Source organism: Mercenaria mercenaria, chromosome 8 (assembly GCF_021730395.1).
Source record: "Mercenaria mercenaria strain notata chromosome 8, MADL_Memer_1, whole genome shotgun sequence".
Classification (NCBI taxonomy): domain Eukaryota; kingdom Metazoa; phylum Mollusca; class Bivalvia; order Venerida; family Veneridae; genus Mercenaria; species Mercenaria mercenaria.
The window spans coordinates 16,003,966-16,026,299 of NC_069368.1; the positions used below are offsets into that span (position 1 = coordinate 16,003,966).

General features: G+C 36.6%; 1 protein-coding gene across 5 annotated transcripts in view; it reads left to right on the forward strand.

The window, feature by feature from the left end:
* Positions 1-22,334, forward strand: part of LOC123522990 (polycystic kidney disease 1 like 1-like) — a 247,879-nt gene that overhangs the window by 107,669 nt on the left and 117,876 nt on the right. For 4 of the 5 annotated variants that reach the window (XM_053549432.1, XM_053549433.1, XM_053549434.1 and 1 more), the window contains one exon: positions 16,040-16,720. The exons of the other annotated variant lie outside the window; for it this stretch is intronic. In XM_053549432.1, coding sequence (XP_053405407.1) covers positions 16,040-16,720 — 681 coding nt within the window. The remainder of the gene's footprint in view (positions 1-16,039; positions 16,721-22,334) is intronic. 5 annotated transcript variants of the gene reach the window in all.

Here is a 22,334-nt window from a genome sequence, read left to right on the forward strand (position 1 = left end):
ACATGATATTAAACATATGAGCCGTGCCATGAGAAAACCAACATAGCGGCTTTGCGACCTGCATGGATCCAGACCAGCCTGCGCATCCGCGCAGTCTGGTCAGATTTCATGCTATTCACTAACGGTTTCTCAAATTGCAATAAGGTTTGAAGGCGAACAGCATAGATCCTGATTAGACTGCGCGGATGTGCAGGCTGGTCTAGTCTGGATCCAGGCTGATCGCAAACGCATTATGTTGGGTTTTTTTACCATGGCGCGGCTCATATTATTATATCTATGTACAAAATATAAGTAATTGCTTAACTCAGTCTTTAATTTCAAATATACGCCACCTACCGATTTTCAACGGACTATTACGAAATTTTCACAAATTAAATTGATAATATTTCCGAAAGACAAGTATATTTTCAGTTTTCTGTTATTATTCATTTTACAGCCATGACCACAAACGTCTTTTTTTTCAGCAGAGCGCAAAATGACGTACTTTACAGGTTTTCTAAGTAGCGTTTTTTATATAGAACAAAATACAGCAAAAAAAAATCTTTATTTTCTAGTTTGTGTTAAAATTATCTCTCCAATGATAAAAAAAAATTCAAGTTTGTACTGATTCTTCCTACTGTCATAAGATTAATGAAATAAGTGTAAAAATCATAAAAACTAAATTCCCGAGAAAAAGAAATAAAGACGATACAAAGACAAAAGAAGGCGATACATAATTACAACGTACGAACCATAAAAATACCTATCACTAAGTGTATTAACACATTTTTATGACCCAACTTGAAACAACACTGGCCGGATATTGCTTATCCCTAGGCAATATTGTAACACACAAATAAACAAAAACTCACAATGATGTGATTAAAAATATTTGGCACAGTTAGATTATTTTATGTTAAATGTAACTGTGTGCAATCTTGGGACTAAAATGGAAAAAAAAGATAACGCAATTTTCAAACGAAACATTAAAAGAATACCAAAACAGGCATTAAAGGCATTTGCCTCCGGATCGTTCGACAATTTTTTTTTTAATCTTTCGAAATTATTGCTTTATTTCTTAAGAATGTTTTGAAACGTAATTACTGATAGAATATATGTTACAGAAACACATGAGAATTAGTTGTTTTAACTACTTTTTATGATGAAAAGCGTTTGTATATTTAACGCGCATTGAACACCAAACTCTCCTAAGTGTTATTGGTAACGACAGCGGAAAACTTCTTTATTGCCGCGACAGTCTGGGTTCGATTCCCGACACTGTTATCTTTTATTTTTCTTGATATGGTATTTTTAAATAGTTGAGAAACAAAAATTCCTATTGTGATGTTCGTAATATGACCTAACTTCAATTTGAAAGATAGCCTTTATGATCTGATAGTATCGAATATTCGGTAACACTTATACGAAATACATGTAATGTAAATTATATTGATACTCTGATATCTTTTAATATTTCATATAGGTTAATCTATAAGATTTAGATAAATGTGTCTAACAATTATACTTGTTTTCTATTTCATACTTGAATACAGGACTGCTGAATTAAAAGCATTTTAACATGAAGAGATAAGACGTTTTTGGTGAATGTTTTACTTGTCTAAAATTAATCTTAGCGAGAATATTATACTGACCGCGAGACTGGAAATTCTGGAAACTCTTCAGATCATTTAATCAAAAAATATAACATTTAGCGGCAAATATATCGTACAGAATTTGTTCAGTCACAAAGTTTTAAGAAATGTTTGAAATAAAATATAAAAAAATCCTAGCAACGCGACTCATTATGTCGCTTTCATATATTTAATAAAATTGTACAAAAGAATTATTGTGCATCTAACCACGGGGAATCGCGTAATGGGGGACAGGTTATAGAACACTAATATAGCATAATAAGGATGAACAGGTTATGGAACTCTATTTTTTCCGCAATGAATGGCTACGAATGTTTATGTTAAAGCTAGCATTCGTTTAAATTGTGAATGTATTTTTGACATTTTGGTAGAAATAAAATGGGAAAGTGTTATTTAGATCACATCACTGCACTTTATATGCTTTTGAAGTAAACAATTGTTGCAGGTAAAATCTCTCTTGAAAATATCTTCCCTACTTTTGTCATTACTTTGTGTCAGTTTGAAGACAATTCTTTAAAATGAGGTAACGATTGGACTGGTTATGTGTGTCGGCACTATGAACACCATGCATTTTATATAAAATATAATGTTGGGGATAGATTTTAACGTAATATAACCATTAAACGCAAATGAAACACTTTAAATAAGTTGACTGTATATCTAGTTTATTTTCGCGACGAAATGAGTATACTTAATTAAACGATGTCATCCCTGCCCACACGTCATTTCATTCGTCATATTTTCACATCATTTATAGCGTTAAAAGATATAATTCTCTATATCTGTAAACTGCAAGAGTCCATTTATATAACTTTAATGCTTGCAAATTTTATTTCAGGTTGACACAAGAGATTTTTCAATTAACTCCAACTGGACGACGATTTGTTTTCATGACAGAGAATACACTTATCTTATGTGAGAAGGTTGGTCAACAGATGCTGACAGACAGCCCGGATAAGCTATTCGTTCTCAGTGACATTCGTACCTCAACAGATAAAAGCTAACATTTATTGAGATCATGAAACTGAATATTTCCATTGGGTGCATCATTTGTAACCTGCTTACATACTAAATTCCAACACAGAATGCAACATGCATCTTTTCAAAGCGCTAAATTTGAATACATCTTCAGACATTAGAAGGGGTGTACTGCTCTTCTTAGCAGACGGCAAATCGAAAAGCCTGTAGTGGGAATCAACATTCACTGGAATAACGAAACATTTACAAACAGTTATAAAAGAAGTGGTACTATACTGATTTATTGCGTTAACGGTGGGACGCATATTTAAATGTGCGAATTGTTAGTTTTTCAATTAGAAACGAACATTTAGAAGTGCATAATGTTATTGATTACTATAAGATTCTTTCACTGGTTGTAGGTGCAAATGGGAATTCAGGCCTCGAGGGTAACTGTTTAGCAGTAACGAGGCTCCAGCCGAGTTACCCCCTAACAGTTACCCAAGAACCGGATATACCTATCTGCACCTATAACCGGTGACAGAAACTTTTTCTTGCATACCGATATCAAGAAATAGTAATAAAAATAAAATCAATCGAACGGCTTTATTTATAGAACTATTTCTTATAGCAGCATATTTAAACAAAGCGCGTGAAGCAACGTCCGTAAACAGGAAAGATATCATGACGTTTCATAGACAAATAGCAATGTTTAGTTCCGATTTTGTTTTATCAGTTGCAGCGTAACGTTATGATGTCTATGTCATCTTTTTTGATAAAATAACGTGCTTTGAATCGAGAAATATACTATCAGGAACAAAGAGGAACTGTCAAGGTATTGGATTTTTATTTCGGTTTTTGAAATAAAATATAAATAACTACATGAATCATCTAAATATATGTAGTTCGTAATACGTCATTTAAAGCACGAGAGTCATCTTACATCCCGGGGTGTAAGATGGATTTTTCCAGCACCGGTAAAAATACCGGAAATCCCGGTCTGGTATGCAAGAATTACATTTTCTGCTTATTTCATTTGGACAAGAAATAAAAATAACTCATAATCATACGAAATAACTGTTTTTTAAAAAGTGTTTATGTTATATACAGTGTTAATTTAATCTAATTTGTCTCCATTGATGATAATGTTTTTCTCATATCCTGTCTTTGTTTTGTTTTTCCTAACATACCATATTCTGCTTTAGGTTTGTTTAACCTTCATTCTATGTCATCTTTCAGTGTGTGCCCCATATACCAAATCAGTTCTGATAAAATTGAAATACGGGATAGTGCATATAGGGAAAAATCTGGTCAACGTATATTTTAACAATACTGGTCCGTGTGTTTCCCGTATACGCTTCAGTCTGTATGTGACACAAATACGGGATCTGTATCCTACGTATATCTTGCATATATGGGAAAAACCCTGGCCCGTATATCAACAAAGTACAGTTCCGTATATTCCCGTATATCGGATGCAAAAGAAGTCCGTATATGCCACATGTATGGGATCCGTATATTTCGTATACCATGCATATACGGGGCAAGTCCGTAGCCCGTATATAAAAAAATACAGTTCCGTATATTCCCCGTATATGTCAAAAGTACGGGATCCGTATACTAAGTACATTATGCATATACGGAAAAAATCCGATGCCCGTATATTAGAAAATACAGGTCCGTATATGTCCCGTATATTAGATGCAATTGCAGTCCGTATATGTCAAAAATACGGGATCCGTATACTACGTATATCCGGAATATACAGGCTCGTATACTTGTTCCATATATTCTAAAATACGAGAAGTGTACGGGATAAATTTCAAAGACCATTCGAATACATGAAAATAAAATTTATGTTAAAGCAGGACACTAATAAACACCATTTCTAATGGATTTTTTTGTTGAAAACTCGTATATTTCATATATACGGGAAATATACATATATGTATATTCGGTGTATACGGGATCCCGTATATGCATGACAAATATACGAACTTCCCGTATACTAGATGTTCCGAATACGGGATTGTATACTAGGTCCGTATATTTGTAATATACACCCCGTATACTCCCGTATTTTCGAAATATACGGGACCATACACTCCTGTATATTGACTCTTTTTTCGCAGTGAGAGGATTACTTGCTTGTATGTTATTCAATGGAAGACGAATACTATATTCTAGGTTTCAATATACAGTGCAACCTCTGTAGAGCAACACCCTTTGGGAGATACAAATATTGACTGTTATGTAGAGGTTGTTGTTCTGCAAAGGTAAATTTGATAGTATATTTCAGCTTTATGAAATTTTTATGATATTGTTATAGAGAGGTTTTTGCTTAAGAGAGGGTCGCTCTGGAGAGGTTGTACTGTATGTAACATGTCAAGAGTTTCATGGCTTGAGTTAAATTTATTTCTGAAATAACATGGACATAATTATGTATTATCTTCATTTTTTATACATCCATCTGCTTTGTATAACACTACAGTTACCCCATAGGACATCAGTGATGTTACAGAGGTAAAAATGTTAGAATTATAAAAAACAACATTTTAAAAATAGACAGATGTAAAAAATACTTATGTCCCTGCAAGATATAAAAGAGTTTTTAGCTCACCTGTCACATAGTGACAAGGTGAGCTTTTGTGATCGTCCGTCATCAGTCCGTCAGTCAACAATTTCTTGTCTGCAAAATAGTGGTTTCATTTATGATTTTATTAGTCCCCTACTGGTTGAAAACCAGTTTTGGGGACTATAGGAATGCGCTTTTCTGTTGGTCATTCCGTCCGTCCTTCCGTCCATCTGAGCTCACATTTGCATACTTAGGTGGCTATAGGAACAATAGGTAACTGTACTTTTTCTTTGATGTCATTTATTCCGTAAGGCTTTTATGTGGCTATTTTTCTCTTACGTGGCTGAAAGAACAATAGAGAGAACAAAAGAGTAGCCACATAAATATCCATATGTAGGAACGTCCGTCCGCAATTTCGTGTCCGGTCCATAACTCTGTCATCCATGAAGGGATTTTAATATTACTTGGCATAAATGTTCCCCATGATGAGACGACGTGTCATGCGCAAAACCCAGCCCCCTGGCTTAAAGGTCAAGGTCACAATTTGAGGTCAAAGGTCAACAGTGCTTTTTTCCTGTCCGGTCCATAACTCTGCCATCCATGAAGGGATTTTAATATTACTTGGCACAAATGTACCTCATAATAAGACGATGTGTCATGCACAACTTTCAGACCCCTACCTCAAAGGTCAAGGTCTCATTTGGCAGTCAAATGTTAACATGGCATAGGTGGGCCGGTGGTCTAGTGGTAACATGCTTGACTGTCAATCTAGAGGTCCGGGGTTCGAATCCCGGTCCAGGCACTGGAAATTTCTGAGATGCTCTTGAGTGTCTCCCACCTAACTAAAGGCCTGTACTGGTTCTTCCCAGGAAAGACGGCTTCGCGTGTATCGGTGCTATACACCGGGCATGTTAAAGAACCAGACTGTCTATTCGAAAAGAGCTAGGCTAAGTTAGCCAGACACGTCTGTATCTGAAAAATTCTCTGTCTGTTCTGGGGGCTTTATCTCACTCTGTCCCTCTGGTCAGATCGCTCTCTGTCTGTACTAGTAGAGGATGATTTCGCGCCCTGTGTGGCTGCAGTTGCTGTAAAGCGCCTTTGAACGTGTTTATCATGAAAAGGGCACTATATAAATCTGGTATAATAATAATAATAATAATAACGGGGTCTATTTCGTGTCCGGTCCATAACTCTGTCATCCATGAAGGGATTTTAATATTAGTTGGCACAAATGTTCCACATGATGAGATGACATGTCATGCGCAAAACCCGGACCCCTAACTGAAAGGTCAAGGTCACAATTTGAGGTCAAAGGTCAACAGAGCTTTTTTTCTGTCCGGTCCATAACTCTGTCATCCATGAAGGGATTTTAATATTACTTGGCACAAATGTACCTCATAATAAGACGATGTGTCCTGCACAACTTTTAGACCCCTACCTCAAAGGTCAAGGTCACACTTGGCAGTCAAATGTTAACATGGCATGAACAGGGTCTGTTTCTTGTCCATTCCATAACTGTGCCATCCATGAAGGTATTTTAATATTACTTGGCACAAATGTTCCCCATGATGAGATGACCTGTCCTGCGCAAAACCCTGACCCCTAGCTCAAAGGTCAAGGACACAATTGGAGGTCAAAGGTCAATAAGGTTTTTTTCTGTCCGATCCAGAACTCTGACATCCATCAAGGGATTCTAATATTACTTGGCATAAATGTTCCCCATGATGAAACGACATGTCATGCACAACACTCAGAACCCTAGCTTAAAGGTCAAGGTCACACTTGGAGATCAAAGGTTAATGGGACATTTTTCCTGTCCGGTGTACAACTTTGTCGTGCAAAACAGGATTTGAATATTACTTGGCACAAATGTTCACCACTATGAGAGGGAGTGTCATGCACAAGAACCTGGTCCCTAGGTCGAAGGTCAAGGTCACACAGATGCCAAAGGTCAGATACAAGAATGACTTTGTCTGGAACAATTCTTCTTCATGCAAGGAGGTATTTTGATGTAACTTGGCATAAATGTTTACTATCATGAGACAGATTGTTGTGCGCAAGAACCAGGTCCCTAGGTCTAAGGTCAAGGTCACGCTTAGAGGTCAAATGCCAAATTCAAGAAAGATTGACTGGAGCATTTCTTCTTTATGCATGGAGGGATTTTGATGTAACTTGGCACAAATGTTCACCACCATGAGGCACTCTTGTTTTTAGCTCACCTGTCACATAGTGACAAGGTGAGCTTTTGTGATCAGCCTTCGTCCATCGTCCGTCGTCCGTCCGTCCGTGCGTCCGTCAACAATTTCTTGTCTGCACGATAGTGGTTTCATTTATGATTTGATTTTAACCAAACTTGCACACAACTTGTATCACCATAAGATCTCGGTTCCTTTCTTGAACTGGCGAGATTCCGTTATGGGTTCCAGAGTGATGGCCCCTGAAAGGGCCAGAATTAGCTATTTTGACCTTGTCTGCACAATAGCAGCTTCATTTATGATTTGAATTTAATCAAACTTGCACAAAACTTGTGTCACCATAAGATCTCAGTTCCTTTCTTGAACTGGCCAGATCCCATAATGGGTTCCAGAGTTATGGCCCCTGAAAGGGCTAAAATTAGCTATTTTGACCTTGTCTGCACAATAGCAGCTTCATTTATGATTTGATTTTAACCAAACTTGCACACAACTTGTATCACCACAAGATCTTGCTTCCTTTCTTCAACTGGCCAGATTCCTTCATGGGTTCCAGAGTTATGGCCCCTTAAAGGTCCAAAATTGGCTATTTTGGCTTTTGCAGCCATATAGAGACTTCATTTATGGTTTGATTTGATACAAACTTCCAAAATATCTTCAGCAACAATAAATCTTGGATTCCATGACAAATCAGATCCAATCATAGGTTCCAGAGTTATTTTATATCTGATTACCTCCCCTGATTGTAATCAAAATAGATTTATATCAGTAAGTACTTACAGGACTTATTTGAAATTTCATTATTATACCCCCACCAAACATGTTTGAGGGGGGTATATAGGAGTCAGTTTTGTCGCGTCCCGTCCCGTCCCGTCCCGTCCCGAAATCTATTATCTCAGTTATTACCAAATGGATTTGATTCAAACTTAAAATACATGTTCCACCTTATCACCCACATCATGTGACACAAGGTGCATAACTCTTGACACTAAGTTTTCATGAATTATGTCCCCTTTTACTTAGAATTTAAGGTTAATTTTGTTGTATTTTCACTATATCTCAGTTATTACTAAATGGATTTGATTCAAACTTAAAATAGATGTTCCACCTCATCACCCACATCATGTGACATAAGGTGCATAACTCTGATACCATTTTTTTATGAATTATGCCCCTTTTTACTTAGAATTTAAGGTTGATTTTGATGTATTTTCACTTTATCTCAGTTACTACTGAATGGATTTGATTCAAACTTAAAATACATGTTCCACCTTATCACCCACATCATGTGACACAAGGTGCATAACTCTTGACACTAAGTTTTCATGAATTATGTCCCCTTTTACTTAGAATTTAAGGTTAATTTTGTTGTATTTTCACTATATCTCAGTTATTACTAAATGGATTTGATTCAAACTTAAAATAGTTGTTCCACCTCATCACCCAGATGATGTGACATAAGGTGCTTAACTCTGACATAAATTTTTTATGAATTATGTCCCCTTTTACTTTAAATTTAAGGTTGATTTTGATGTATTTTCACTATATCTCAATTATTACAAAATGGATTTGATTCAGACTTAAAATAGATGTTCCACCTCATCACCCACATCATGTGACACAAGGTGCATAACTTTGACACCAATTTTTCATGAATTATGCCCCTTTTTACTTAGAATTTAAGGTTAATTTTGATGTATTTTCACTATATCTCAATTACTACTGAATGGATTTGATTCAGACTTAAAATAGATGTTCCACCTCATCACCCACATCATGTGACACAAGGTGCATAACTCTGACACTATTTTTCTTGAATTGTGTCCCCTTTTACCTAGAATTTAAGGTTAATTTTGATGTATTTTCACTATATCTCATTCTGATTGACTTAGAGCCAAAGGGAAGTAACCTTTTTTTAACCTTTGTACTGAGTTTCTTCCCCTTAAATTCCAGGAATTAGTCTATTTTTAGAAATCCTATTTTAGATTTTCAATATTTTAGGTATTTTTCTAACTTTTTTATTATAAGTCCTATGTAAAAAGTAAAAACATTTTTCCGTGGTAACATGGGTCGGTAAGACACTTTTTTGTATTCACTTTTAATGTATCTCTAATATTAGAGATTTAATATATTTACTAGTATTACTATACTAGTATTATACTAGTATTACTTATATGATGAAGTACTCCAAAGTATTTTTAAGATTCCTTATGGTTGCCATTCTTCTGTGACAAGACCGTATGGTGGGGGTATGAGTCACTTCTGTGACAGTTCTAGTTGTTATTAGTTGGACTGAGACAATCAGGGTAGATAACTATGGACTGATTTTATGCCGAATTACCTCCCTTTATTTCAAATTAAAATTGTTATATCTCCATAACTAATGAAGATACTGATCTGAAATTTCATTTATGTCAACAGATTTATTTGGCAGATCCTTCTTTTGTCCACTTACAATATTTATTTTTTTTAATTACTTCCCTTTTACATTACTATAAATAGCTTATTTTTTAGTAACTTTTTTGTTATTGACCATAGGGAAAACACGAGACCAGTTTTCTGTGGTACAACATGGATGGTACCTCCAATTTTTAGGTGTATTTTAACATATCTATACCTTGTAAGATTTTTTTTCTTTTTGGTTAAATTTCTTCCCTTTGTTGTTCCTGTCCTTTGGACTTAGATATTTTTTCTGAGGACCTTCTTGTCCTCAGGTGCAATGATAACAGGTGAGCAATATAGGGCCATCATGGCCCTCTTGTTTAGAATTATTTCCCTTTGTTATTACTATAAATAGCTTATATTGTAACTTACTTATTACAGGCCATAGGGAAAAATCGAGACCACTTGTCTGTGGTACAACATGCATGTTACATCCAATTTTTAGGTCTCTCCCTGGTAAAGAGTTTTGTGTGGACTTATATGGATTTGTTTTTTTTTTTACTATAAATAACGTTACCTTTTTGATAATCGGCCAAAAATGCTATATGAAAACAACTATAGGGTTTTATATATACAACTTTTAATCCATGTCTTTTGTTACAACATACTGTATATATAGTACAATATTGTTTATACATCATTGACAGATATCAGTTCATTATGCTATACTGCAGTAGAGAAAATTAGGTGCCTTCCAGTAGGGGACTTTGTATTGCATGGCAATACTTCATTCACTTGTTTTAACCAAACTTGCACACAACTTGTATCACCATGAGATCTCGATTCCTTTCTTGAACTGGCCAGATCCCATTATGGGTTCCAGAGTTATGGCCCTTGAAAGGGCCAGAATTAGCTATTTTGACCTTGTCTGCACAATAGCAGCTTCATTTATGATGTGAATTTAATCAAACTTGCAAAAAACTTGTGTCACTATAAGATCTCAATTCCTTTTTTGAACCGGCCAGATCCCGTAATGGGTTCCAGAGTTATGGCTCCTGAAAGGGCCAAAATTAGCTATTTTGACCTTGTCTGCACAATAGCAGCTTCATTTATGATTTGATTTTAACCAAACTTGCACACAACTTGTATCACCACAAGATATTGATTCCTTTTTTGAACTGATGAGATTCCATCATGGGTTCCAGAGTTATGATCCCTGATACGGCCAGAATTAGCTATTTTGACCTTGTCTGCACAATAGCAGCTTCATTTATGATTTGAATTTAATTAGAATTGCACAAAACTTGTGTCACCATTCACCATAAGATCTCAATTCCTTTTTTGAACCGGCCAGATCCCATAATGGGTTCCAGAGTTATGGCACGTGAAAGGGCCAAAATTAGCTATTTTGACATTGTCTGCACAATAGCAGCTTCATTTATGATTTGATTTTAACCAAACTTGCACACAACTTGTATCACCACAAGATCTTGGTTCCTTCCTTGAACTGGCCAGATTCCATCATGGGTTCCAGAGTTATGGCCCCTTAAAGGTCCAAATTTGCTATTTTGGCTTTTGCAGCCATATAGAGACTTCATTTATGGTTTGATTTGATACAAACTTCCAGAATATCTTCAACAACAATAAATCTTGGATTCCATGACGAATCTGTCAGATCCACAAATAGGTTCCAGTTATTTTATATCTGATTACCTACCCTGATTGTAATCAAAATGGATTTATATCAGTAAGGACTTATTTGAAATTTCATTATTGTCATTAGTTGGACTGAGACAATCAGGGTAGATAACTATGGACTGGTTTTATGTCAAATTACCTCCCTTTATTTCAAATTAAAATGGGTATATCTCAGTAACTAATGAAGATACTGATCTGAAATTTCATTTATATCAACAGATTTATTTGGCAGATCCTTCTTTTGTCCACTTACAATATTTATTTTTTTTAATTACTTCCCTTTTACATTACTATAAATAGCTTATTTTTTAGTAACTTTTTTGTTATTGACCATAGGGAAAACACGAGACCAGTTTTCTGTGGTACAACATGGATGGTACCTCCAATTTTTAGGTGTATTTTAACATATCTATACCTTGTAAGATTTTTTTTCTTTTTGGTTAAATTTCTTCCCTTTGTTGTTCCTGTCCTTTGGACTTAGATATTTTTTCTGAGGACCTTCTTGTCCTCAGGTGCAATGATAACAGGTGAGCAATATAGGGCCATCATGGCCCTCTTGTTTAGAATTATTTCCCTTTGTTATTACTATAAATAGCTTATATTGTAACTTACTTATTACAGGCCATAGGGAAAAATCGAGACCACTTTTCTGTGGTACAACATGCATGTTACATCCAATTTTTAGGTCTCTCCCTGGTAAAGAGTTTTGTGTGGACTTATATGGATTTTTTTTTTTTTTTTACTATAAATAACGTTACCTTTTTGATAATCGGCCAAAAATGCTATATGAAAACAACTATAGGGTTTTATATATACAACTTTTAATCCATGTCTTTTGTTTACAACATACTGTATATATAGTACAATATTGTTTATACATCATTGACAGATATCAGTTCATTATGTTATACTGCAGTAGAGAAAATTAGGTGCCTTCCAGTAGGGGACTTTGTATAACATGGCAATACTTCATTCACTTGTTTTAACCAAACTTGCACACAACTTGTATCACAATGAGATCTCGATTCCTTTCTTGAACTGGCCAGATCCCATTATGGGTTCCAGAGTTATGGCCCTTGAAAGGGCCAGAATTAGCTATTTTGACCTTGTCTGCACAATAGCAGCTTCATTTATGATGTGAATTTAATCAAACTTGCAAAAAACTTGTGTCACTATAAGATCTCAATTTCTTTTTTGAACCGGCCAGATCCCATAATGGGTTCCAGAGTTATGGCTCCTGAAAGGGCCAAAATTAGCTATTTTGACCTTGTCTGCACAATAGCAGCTTCATTTATGATTTGATTTTAACCAAACTTGCACACAACTTGTATCACCACAAGATATTGATTCCTTTCTTGAACTGGTGAGATTCCGTTATGGGTTCCAGAGTTATGACCCCTGATACGGCCAGAATTAGCTATTTTGACCTTGTCTGCACAGTAGCAGCTTCATTTATGATTTGAATTTAATTAGAATTGCACAAAACTTGTGTCACCATTCACCATAAGATCTCAATTCCTTTTTTGAACCGGCCAGATCCCATAATGGGTTCCAGAGTTATGGCACGTGAAAGGGCCAAAATTAGCTATTTTGACATTGTCTGCACAATAGCAGCTTCATTTATGATTTGATTTTAACCAAACTTGCACACAACTTGTATCACCACAAGATCTTGGTTCCTTCATTGAACTGGCCAGATTCCATCATGGGTTCCAGAGTTATGGCCCCTTAAAGGTCCAAATTTGCTATTTTGGCTTTTGCAGCCATATAGAGACTTCATTTATGGTTTGATTTGATACAAACTTCCAGAATATCTTCAACAACAATAAATCTTGGATTCCATGACGAATCTGTCAGATCCACAAATAGGTTCCAGTTATTTTATATCTGATTACCTACCCTGATTGTAATCAAAATGGATTTATATCAGTAAGGACTTATTTGAAATTTCATTATTGTCATTAGTTGGACTGAGACAATCAGGGTAGATAACTATGGACTGGTTTTATGTCAAATTACCTCCCTTTATTTCAAATTAAAACGGGTATATCTCAGTAACTAATGAAGATACTGATCTGAAATTTCATTTATATCAACAGATGCACTTTGACAATCAGTGAAGATACATATTGACTGAATTTGTGACAAATTACCTCCCTTTATTTTTTTATCTAAATGAATACACCTTAGCAGCTTCTAATGAGATTGGTTTGAAACGTTATTTTTGTCTTCCATGGTAAGAAATAGTCATATTAGATAACTCTATATTGAACATTTATCAATATGAATACTTTACTAATATATTGTTGTATAGGCTTGTACTCTGTACATGGTTCGCACAGGCCATGAAAAGTCCTTGAATTTGATGCCTACTCCTTGAAAACTCAGGGTTCGCACAGGCCTTGAAAAGTCCTTGAATTCGATGGTAGTCCTTGAAAACTCCTTGAAAATGACAAAAACCCTAAAAACCTGGAAAAGTACTTGAATTTTGAAAAAAACTCCTTGAATTTGACCTTTCACTCCTTGAAAATATTCTTTCTGTAACTTTGCTTTGCAAAAAGAATTTAAGGCTTAAAATAAATCGGAGAAAATGAAAATAAATTCGTGAAATTGCAGGATCGGGTCACTCGTATGCTATTATAGTGGTCTACGGCCACACTTTATCGATATTTACAGAGTGCTATTTCTACTATATCACCGTTTGCATGTTTCCGTTTCCGTTTAAAAAAGTACGATGAATAATAACTGGCAATTTTTAGCTATTTGCGAGTGTTTCCAGTGAATTAAAATGAGTAAGAAAAATAACATGTTTACTCAAGTAAGCGGGAGACAAAAGACGAATATAAACAGTGGCTGAAGCCCTATAGAGCAGACAGAACAAAGTGTATTTGTACGTCGTGTGACAAAATTTTGAGGTATCATAATAGTAGGAGTGCGCTGAAAAATCACAAGAAAAGCAATAAACCTCAGCAAAATAGTGGATCACATCAATCTAATAATCGAATTACGTCATTTTCAAAGGTGTGACAAGTGATGGTTGTTTTATTTTTGCATTACATAATAAAAGTTGTTCAGATTAGGTCGTGGTTTTGAAAAAAAATAGTGCTTGAAAAATTGTAAAAAGTCCTTGAAAAGTCCTTGAAAAGTACTTGAATTTTGTCTCTGATATTCTGTATGAACCATGAAACTACTTGAATTTGGTAACAGTCAGAAACTACTTGAAAACTACTTGAATTTAGGAAAAAACCTACAAAAGATGGCAAATAGTCCTTAAATTCGTCGGGTTCGAAGTGAAAACGGACAAACATTATAACAGACCAAAATAAACTGAAAAACGACAAAAAAACAACCGTTACCGCCATTAGGGCCTACCACGGAGTCGGCGATAGTACGGTACGGTACTGTACTTTACGGGTTTTATGCTCTTTTAAGTAATTTTCACACTGTGTAATTTATCCGCGATGTGTTGAAGGTCATTTTTCCATGAAGAAAAACATGAGTTCTAAAAAGTACAGTTGTGTCTTTTCGCAAAAGTGGCTTACTGATGACAATTATAAACATTGGCTACGGGAATTCAAAGGCGAAAAACGAAAATGCCTTTGTGGTTTTTGTGACAAGATAATCGACATCGCTGCTATGGGAGAAAGTGCATTAAAATCACATTCCAGAAGCGAAAAACATAAAAATAGCTCTGCCATGAGAAGTTGACTGAAACAATTGATGCTTTTTTCGCTCCTAAGCATGTAAGAGAGTCAACACAGGATATAAATAATAACGACTTGACAATACCGCCCCCGCCACCACCTACTGTGAAAACTGTGCCAAAATCGTTTAATTTTGTCCGAAATTGGATTTAAATTGGTTATTTCATGTCTCAGCAACAGTGACATTGCGCCCATTTTAGTCCTTGAAAATGGAGGAAAACTACTTGAAAACTCCTTGAAAACTACTTGAATTTTTTTTGGGAAGGTCTGTATGAACCATGCTGTATCTTCTACATGCATATACCAATGCATGATTACCTCCCCTGATTTTAATAAAAATGGATTTATCTCGGTAGATATTTATAGAACTCATTTGAAATTTCATTATTGGGCTATTCCAGATAATATCTGAACCCCCCCTATGGAAGGCACTTTTTTTTGTCCAAGGGGGGTATTTCCTGGCAGTTGTCCAGGGGGGGTCTGTCCAGAGGGGTGTTCTGGAAACGGTTTGTCCAAGGGGGTCTTTTTTGGGCAAAAATGCCTCCCATAGTCCTGTCCAAGGGGGGTTCTCGAAAGAGTTTGTCCAAGGGGGTCTTTTTGGGCAAAAATGCCTTCCATAGGCTTGTCCAGGGGGGTCTGTCCAAGGGGGTTCTCGAAAAAGTTTGTCCAAGGGGGTCTTTTTGGGCAAAAATGCCTTCCATAGGCTTTTATTATAATGAAATTTCAAATGAGTTCTATAAATATCTACCGAGATAAATCCATTTTTATTAAAATCAGGGGAGGTAATCATGCATTGGTGGGTGGGGCTAATTTCTGTATATGTTTTTATACCAGTTTGAGCTATGAGACTCAAGTAAGCGATCTTGGGTCATTATTACCTGCTTGTTTATTTTTCAACAGCGGCAAACTGTAATGAACTGTGGCATGCGGCTAATGGAGGTCTTCCAAATGGAACGTACAATGTAACCAATGCCAACGGAGAAGATTTCACTGTATATTGCCAGTTCTATAGCGGATATGGATACACATTTGTTTCTAAAAACACAGAAGTAGATGTCAATGTGACATATCTGTTAGACGAAAGAGAGCATGTAGTTATACGTCATAAGAGATCAGATGGCAGTCAATACACTGCTGAAATGGAGCAGTTGTCAAGGCTTTCAGACACCCCACTTCTTATTCAGTTCAATGGTCAGACTGGTTACTCAACACCTATAAATCAAGCAATGGGTCCTTACATATACATTGGGTTTATACCAGCTTCAGATGTATATACAGAAGCTGAAGAAGGTTGGAAGTGTAATGGGCAGGAGATCACCTTCACCAACTGTGATGGAAATCCAAACAGCTATATAGCATTTTTTTTCAACAAGGAAAATGCTTCCTATACCAGCAACCAAGGTGGCTACAGTTCCATAATTTTTTGTTGGTATGAATTGGCAACACAAGTTTCGTCAAATGAATACTTACCAGATGAGTTCTTTACGCCATATTTTGAAATCCATCATGGCGGTTGTGGTGGATTTGGGAGAGGTGATACTGAACCTGACATTATTGGTGCCACTGTTGGTGTAAAATTTGGTAGTTATGTCTTTTTGTGAAATAACATTAATGTAGATTATTAGTCCCTTATTGGTGGAACACTGGCCTCGGCGTAATGTCTTGTTATAAATACTTTTCTTATTATACGCCAGAAGGGATGTATTATGTTATGGGCCCAGTGTCCGTCTGTCCGTCCGTCAGTCCGTTAGCAATTTCGTGTCCGCTCTGTAACTCTTGAACCCCTTGAAGGATTTCAAAGAAACGTGACACAAATGTTCACCACACCGAGACGACGTGCAGAGCGCATGTTTTGGATGTCTCATTTCAAGGTCAAGGTCACACTTAGGGGGTCAAAGGTCATTTGAGTGTGTTTCGTGTCCGCTCTGTAACTCTTGAACTGCTCGAAGGATTTCAAAGAAACTTGGCACAAATGTTCACCACACAGACAATGTGCAGAGCGCTTGTTTCGGATGACTAGATTCAAGGTCAAGGTCACACTAAGGAGTGAAAGGTCATATATAACTTTGCTGTGTCAGCTCTGTAACTCTTGAACTGCTTGAAGGATTTCAAAGAAACTTGGCACAAGTGTTCACCACACTGAGGTGACGTGCAGAGCGCATGTTTTGGATGACTCGCTTCAAGGTCAAGGTCACACTTAGGGGTCAAAGGTCATATATGACTTTGCTTTGTGTATATTGCTATGCATTGCAGTGCTCTTGTTTTTATTTGGCAGTTCCCTTTTTGTTCTCTTACAATAATTCTTTTTGAATTACTTCCCTTTTGTGTTACTATAAGTAGCTTATTTTGAAACTTTTTTATTATTGGCAGTAGGGAAAAACCGAGACCACTTTTCTGTGGTACAACATGGATGGTACATCCAATTTTTAGATGTATTTTGACATAACTTTACCAGGTAAGATTTTTTTGTGGACTTTGAAAAAAATTTTTATACGCCCGTTTGAAAAACGGGACGTATTATGGGAACGCCCCTGGCGGGCGGGCGGGCGGGCGGCGTCCACAGACTTTGTCCAGAGCATATCTTCTACATGCATGAAGGGATTTTGATGAAACTTGGCACAGTTGTTCACCATCATGAGACGGAGTGTCATGCGCAAAAACCAGGTCCCTAGGTCTAAGGTCAAGGTCACACTTAGAGGTCAAAGGTCAAATTCAAGAATGACTTTGTCCGGAGCATATCTTCTTCATGCATGGAGGGATTTTGATGAAAGTTGGCACAATTGTTCATCATCATGAGACGGAGTGTCATGCGCAAGAACCAGGTCCCTAGGTCTAAGGTCAAGGTCACACTTAGAGGTCAAAGGATACAAGAAAGAAAACTTTGTCCGGAGCATATCTTCTTCATGCATGGAGGGATTTTGATATAACTTGGCACAAATGTTCACCATCACAAGACGGAGTGTCGTGCGCAAGAACCAGGTCCCTAGATCTAAGGTCAAGGTCACACTTAGAGGTCAAAGGATACAAGAATAAAAACCTTGTCTGGAGCATTTCTTCTTCATGCATAGAGGGATTTTGATATAACTTTGCACAAATGTTCACCACTACGAGGCGGAGTGTCATGCGCAAGAACCAGGTCCCTAGATCAAAGGTCAAGGTCACACTTAGAGGCCAAAAGTCAGATACAAGAATGACTTTTCCGAAGCATTTCTTCTTCATGCATGAAGGGATTTTGATGTAACTTGGCACAATTATACACCATCATGAGACAAAGTGTCATGCGCAGTTCCCTTCTTTAGAATTACTTCCCTTTGTTGTTACTATAAATAGCTTATATTGTAACTTTTTCATTACTAGTGGTAGGGAAAAATCGAGACCACTTTTCTGTAGTACAACATGCATGCTACATCCAATTATGAGGTGTATTTTGACCAATCTCTACCTGGTAAAGATTTTTGTGTGGACTTACAATTTTTTTTTTGGAATTTTTTTTTTTTTTTTGTACGCCCGTTTGAAAAACGGGACGTATTATGGGAACGCCCCTGGCGGGCGGGCGGGCGGCGTCCACAGACCTTGTCCGGAGCATATCTTCTACATGCATGAAGGGATTTTGATGAAACTTGGCACAGTTGTTCACCATCATGAGACGGAGTGTCATGCGCAAGAACCAGGTCCCTAGGTCTATGGTGAAGGTCACACTTAGAGGTCAAAGGTCAAATTCAAGAATGACTTTGTCTGGAGCATATCTTCTTCATTCATAGAGGGATTTTGATGAAAGTTGGCACAATTGTTCATCATCATGAGAAGGAGTGTCATGCGCAAGAACCAGGTCTCTAGGTCTAAGGTCAAGGTCACACTTAGAGATCAAAGGATACAAGAATGAAAACTTTGTCCGGAGCATTTCTTCTTCATGCATAGAGGGATTTTGATATAACTTGGCACAAATGTTCACCACTATGAGGCGGAGTGTCATGCGCAAGAACCAGGTCTAAGGTCAAGGTCACACTTAGAGGTCAAAGGATACAAGAATGAAAACCTTGTCCGGAGCATTTCTTCTTCATGCATAGAGGGATTTTGATATAACTTGGCACAAATGTTCACCACCACGAGACGTAGTGTCATGCGCAAGAACCAGGTCCCTAGATCTAAGGTCAAGGTCACACTTAGAGGCCAAAGGTCAGATACAAGAATGACTTTGTCCGAAGCATTTCTTCTTCATGCATGGAGGGATTTTGATGTAACTTGACACAATTATACACCATCATGAGACGAAGTGTCATGCGCAGTTCCCTTCTTTAGAATTACTTCCCTTTGTTGTTACTATAAATAGCTTATTTTGTAACTTTTTCATTACTAGTCGTAGGGAAAAATCGAGACCACTTTTCTGTAGTACAACATGCATGCTACATCCAATTTTGAGGTGTATTTTGACCAGTCTCTACCTGGTAAAGATTTTTGTGAGGACTTACAATTTTTTTTTTGATTTTTTTTTTTTTTTTTTTTTTTAAGATTAACTTCCCTTAGTTGTTACTATAACCCTTTACCACATCGATACGTTTATCACCGTATCTATCGATTAACAAACAGAAACGTATTGACCCGAGTCTATCGGTTCCCCGATAGAAACGTATTATACCGATTAACGGCCATTTGAACAGAATCGTTTTATCCCGTGTCTCATAATCAATCGCTTTATTTTCGTTCTTTTCCTAAAGAAACAAATTCCGGATGTTTACTAACTCAAAATATGGGATTTCGTCATCATTATTTACGTACAAGATCATGTGGTTACTATTTAAATTTATCGAGTACTTTGCAAAGAAAGACACCGGGGTTTTTTCCTACATGTGCACGACGCTACGTCATGGAAAATTACTGAGAAAAGTGCTTGCAACTGGCCGGTTCGCAGGCTTTCCTCGTTCTAAAAATAACAACCATTTAACATCAAAGTATTTTTAAATGTGTTAGGTCATGAAGGTCACACGTGATACATGAAGATTTCCCCTAAACAACAATTTGTGTATGCGATGGCTTGGAATTTATGGCCTTACATAACGGGAAGTGTTAATCAAAACAGAAGGACCGCGTCTTTCAAATATTTTATGACACCCCAAGAGTTAATTGCAGCGGAAGTCACCCGTGATGTACCGACGTTTGATCATCAAAATATTACGTAATATTATCTTAAAAATATTTTAATTTTTAGCACAAGAATATTGTAGTCGGTTACCAGTCTCGATCTCAGCGATCTTTTTGCACTTTCAGAAATTTTACGATCCATTATTAGCTCGACTATTCAAAGAATAGTCTAGCTATTCTACTCACCCTGACGTCGGCGTCACACCTTGGTTAAGTTTTTGCATGCAAGTACATACAGCCATCAATTAAAGGCATATAGCTTTGAAACTTATTTTATCTTTTTCTAGGTCAATTACCGACCTCTCTGGGTCAAGTCCCATAACTCTGACATGTATTTTGAGCAAATTATGCCCCCTTTTGGACTTAGAAAATTTTGGTTAAAGTTTTACATGCAAGTTACTTTCTCCAAAACTAATGCAGATATTGATTTGAAACTTCACATGTGTCTTTGTGGTTATAAAACTAGTTGATAGCAGCAAGTCCCATAACTCTGACCTTCATTTTGGCCAAATTATGCCCCCTTTTGGACTTAGAAAATTCTGGTTAAAGTTTTGCGTGCAAGTACATACAGCTCTTTCTAAAAGGCATATAGATTTTAAACTTATTTTTTCTTTTTCTAGATCAATTACCAACCCCACTGGGTCAAGTCCCATAACTCTGACATGTATTTTGGGAAAATTATGCCCCCTTTTAGACTTAGAAAATTTTGGTTAAAGTTTTACATGCAAGTTACTATCTCCAAAACTAATGCAGATATTGATTTGAAACTTCACATGTGTCTTTGTGGTTATAAAACTAGTTGATAGCAGCAAGTCCCATAACTCTGACCTTCATTTTGGCCAAATTATGCCCCCTTTTGGACTTAGCAAATTCTGGTTAAAGTTTTGCGTGCAAGTACATACAGCTATTACTAAAAGGCATATAGATTTGAAACTTATTTTTTTCTTTTTCTAGATCAATTACTAACCTCACTGGATCAAGTCCCATAACTCTTACATGTATTTTGAGCAAATTATTCCCCTTTTTGGACTTAGAAAATCCTGGTTAAAGTTTTGCGTGCAAGTACATATAGCAATTACTAAAAGGCATATAGATTTGAAACTTTTTTTTTCTTTTTCTAGATCAATTACCAACCTCACTGGGTCAAGTCCCATAACTCTGGCATGTATTTTGGGCAAATTATGCCCCCTTTTGGACTTTGAAAATTCTGGTTAAAGTTTTACATGCGAGTTTCTATCTCCAAAACTAATGCAGATATTGAATTAAAACTTAACATGTGCCTTAGGGGTTATAAAACTAGTTGATAGCTGCAAGTCCCATAACTGATATGCATTTGGTCAAATTATGCCCCCTTTTGAACTTTAAACTCTTTTAATATTTAACCTTTTTGGGTAATATTTTCCTACTTCTGGGACAATATTTCGAATAGTCGAGCTTGGCTGTCTTACGGACAGCTTTTGTTAAGCTCACCTGAGCAATGCTCAGGTGAGTTTTTCTGATCGCTCGATGTCCGGCGTCCGTCGTCTGTCTGTCTGTCGTCTGGCGTCTGTCGTCTGTCGTCTGTCAACATTTAGCTTGTGTATGCGATAGAGGCTGTATTTTTCAACTGATCTTCATGAAATTTGCTCAGAATGAATACCTTGATGAAATCTAGGCCGAGTTTGAAAATGGGTCATCTGAGATCAAAAACTAGGTCACTAGGTCAAATCAAGGAAAAACCTTGTGTATGCGATAGGGGCTGTATTTTTCAATTGATCTTCATGAATTTTGGTCAGAATGATTACCTTGATGAAATCTAGGCCGAGTTCGAAAATGGGTTATCTGGGGTCAAAAACTAGGTCACTAGGTCAAATCAAGGAAAAACCTTGTGTATGCGATAGGGGCTGTATTTTTCAATTGATCTTCATGAATTTTGGTCAGAATGATTACCTTGATGAAATCTAGGCCGAGTTCGAAAATGGGTCATCTGGGGTCAAAAACTAGGTCACTAGGTCAAATCAAGGAAAAACCTTGTGTATGCGATAGGGGCTGTATTTTTCAATTGATCTTCATGAAT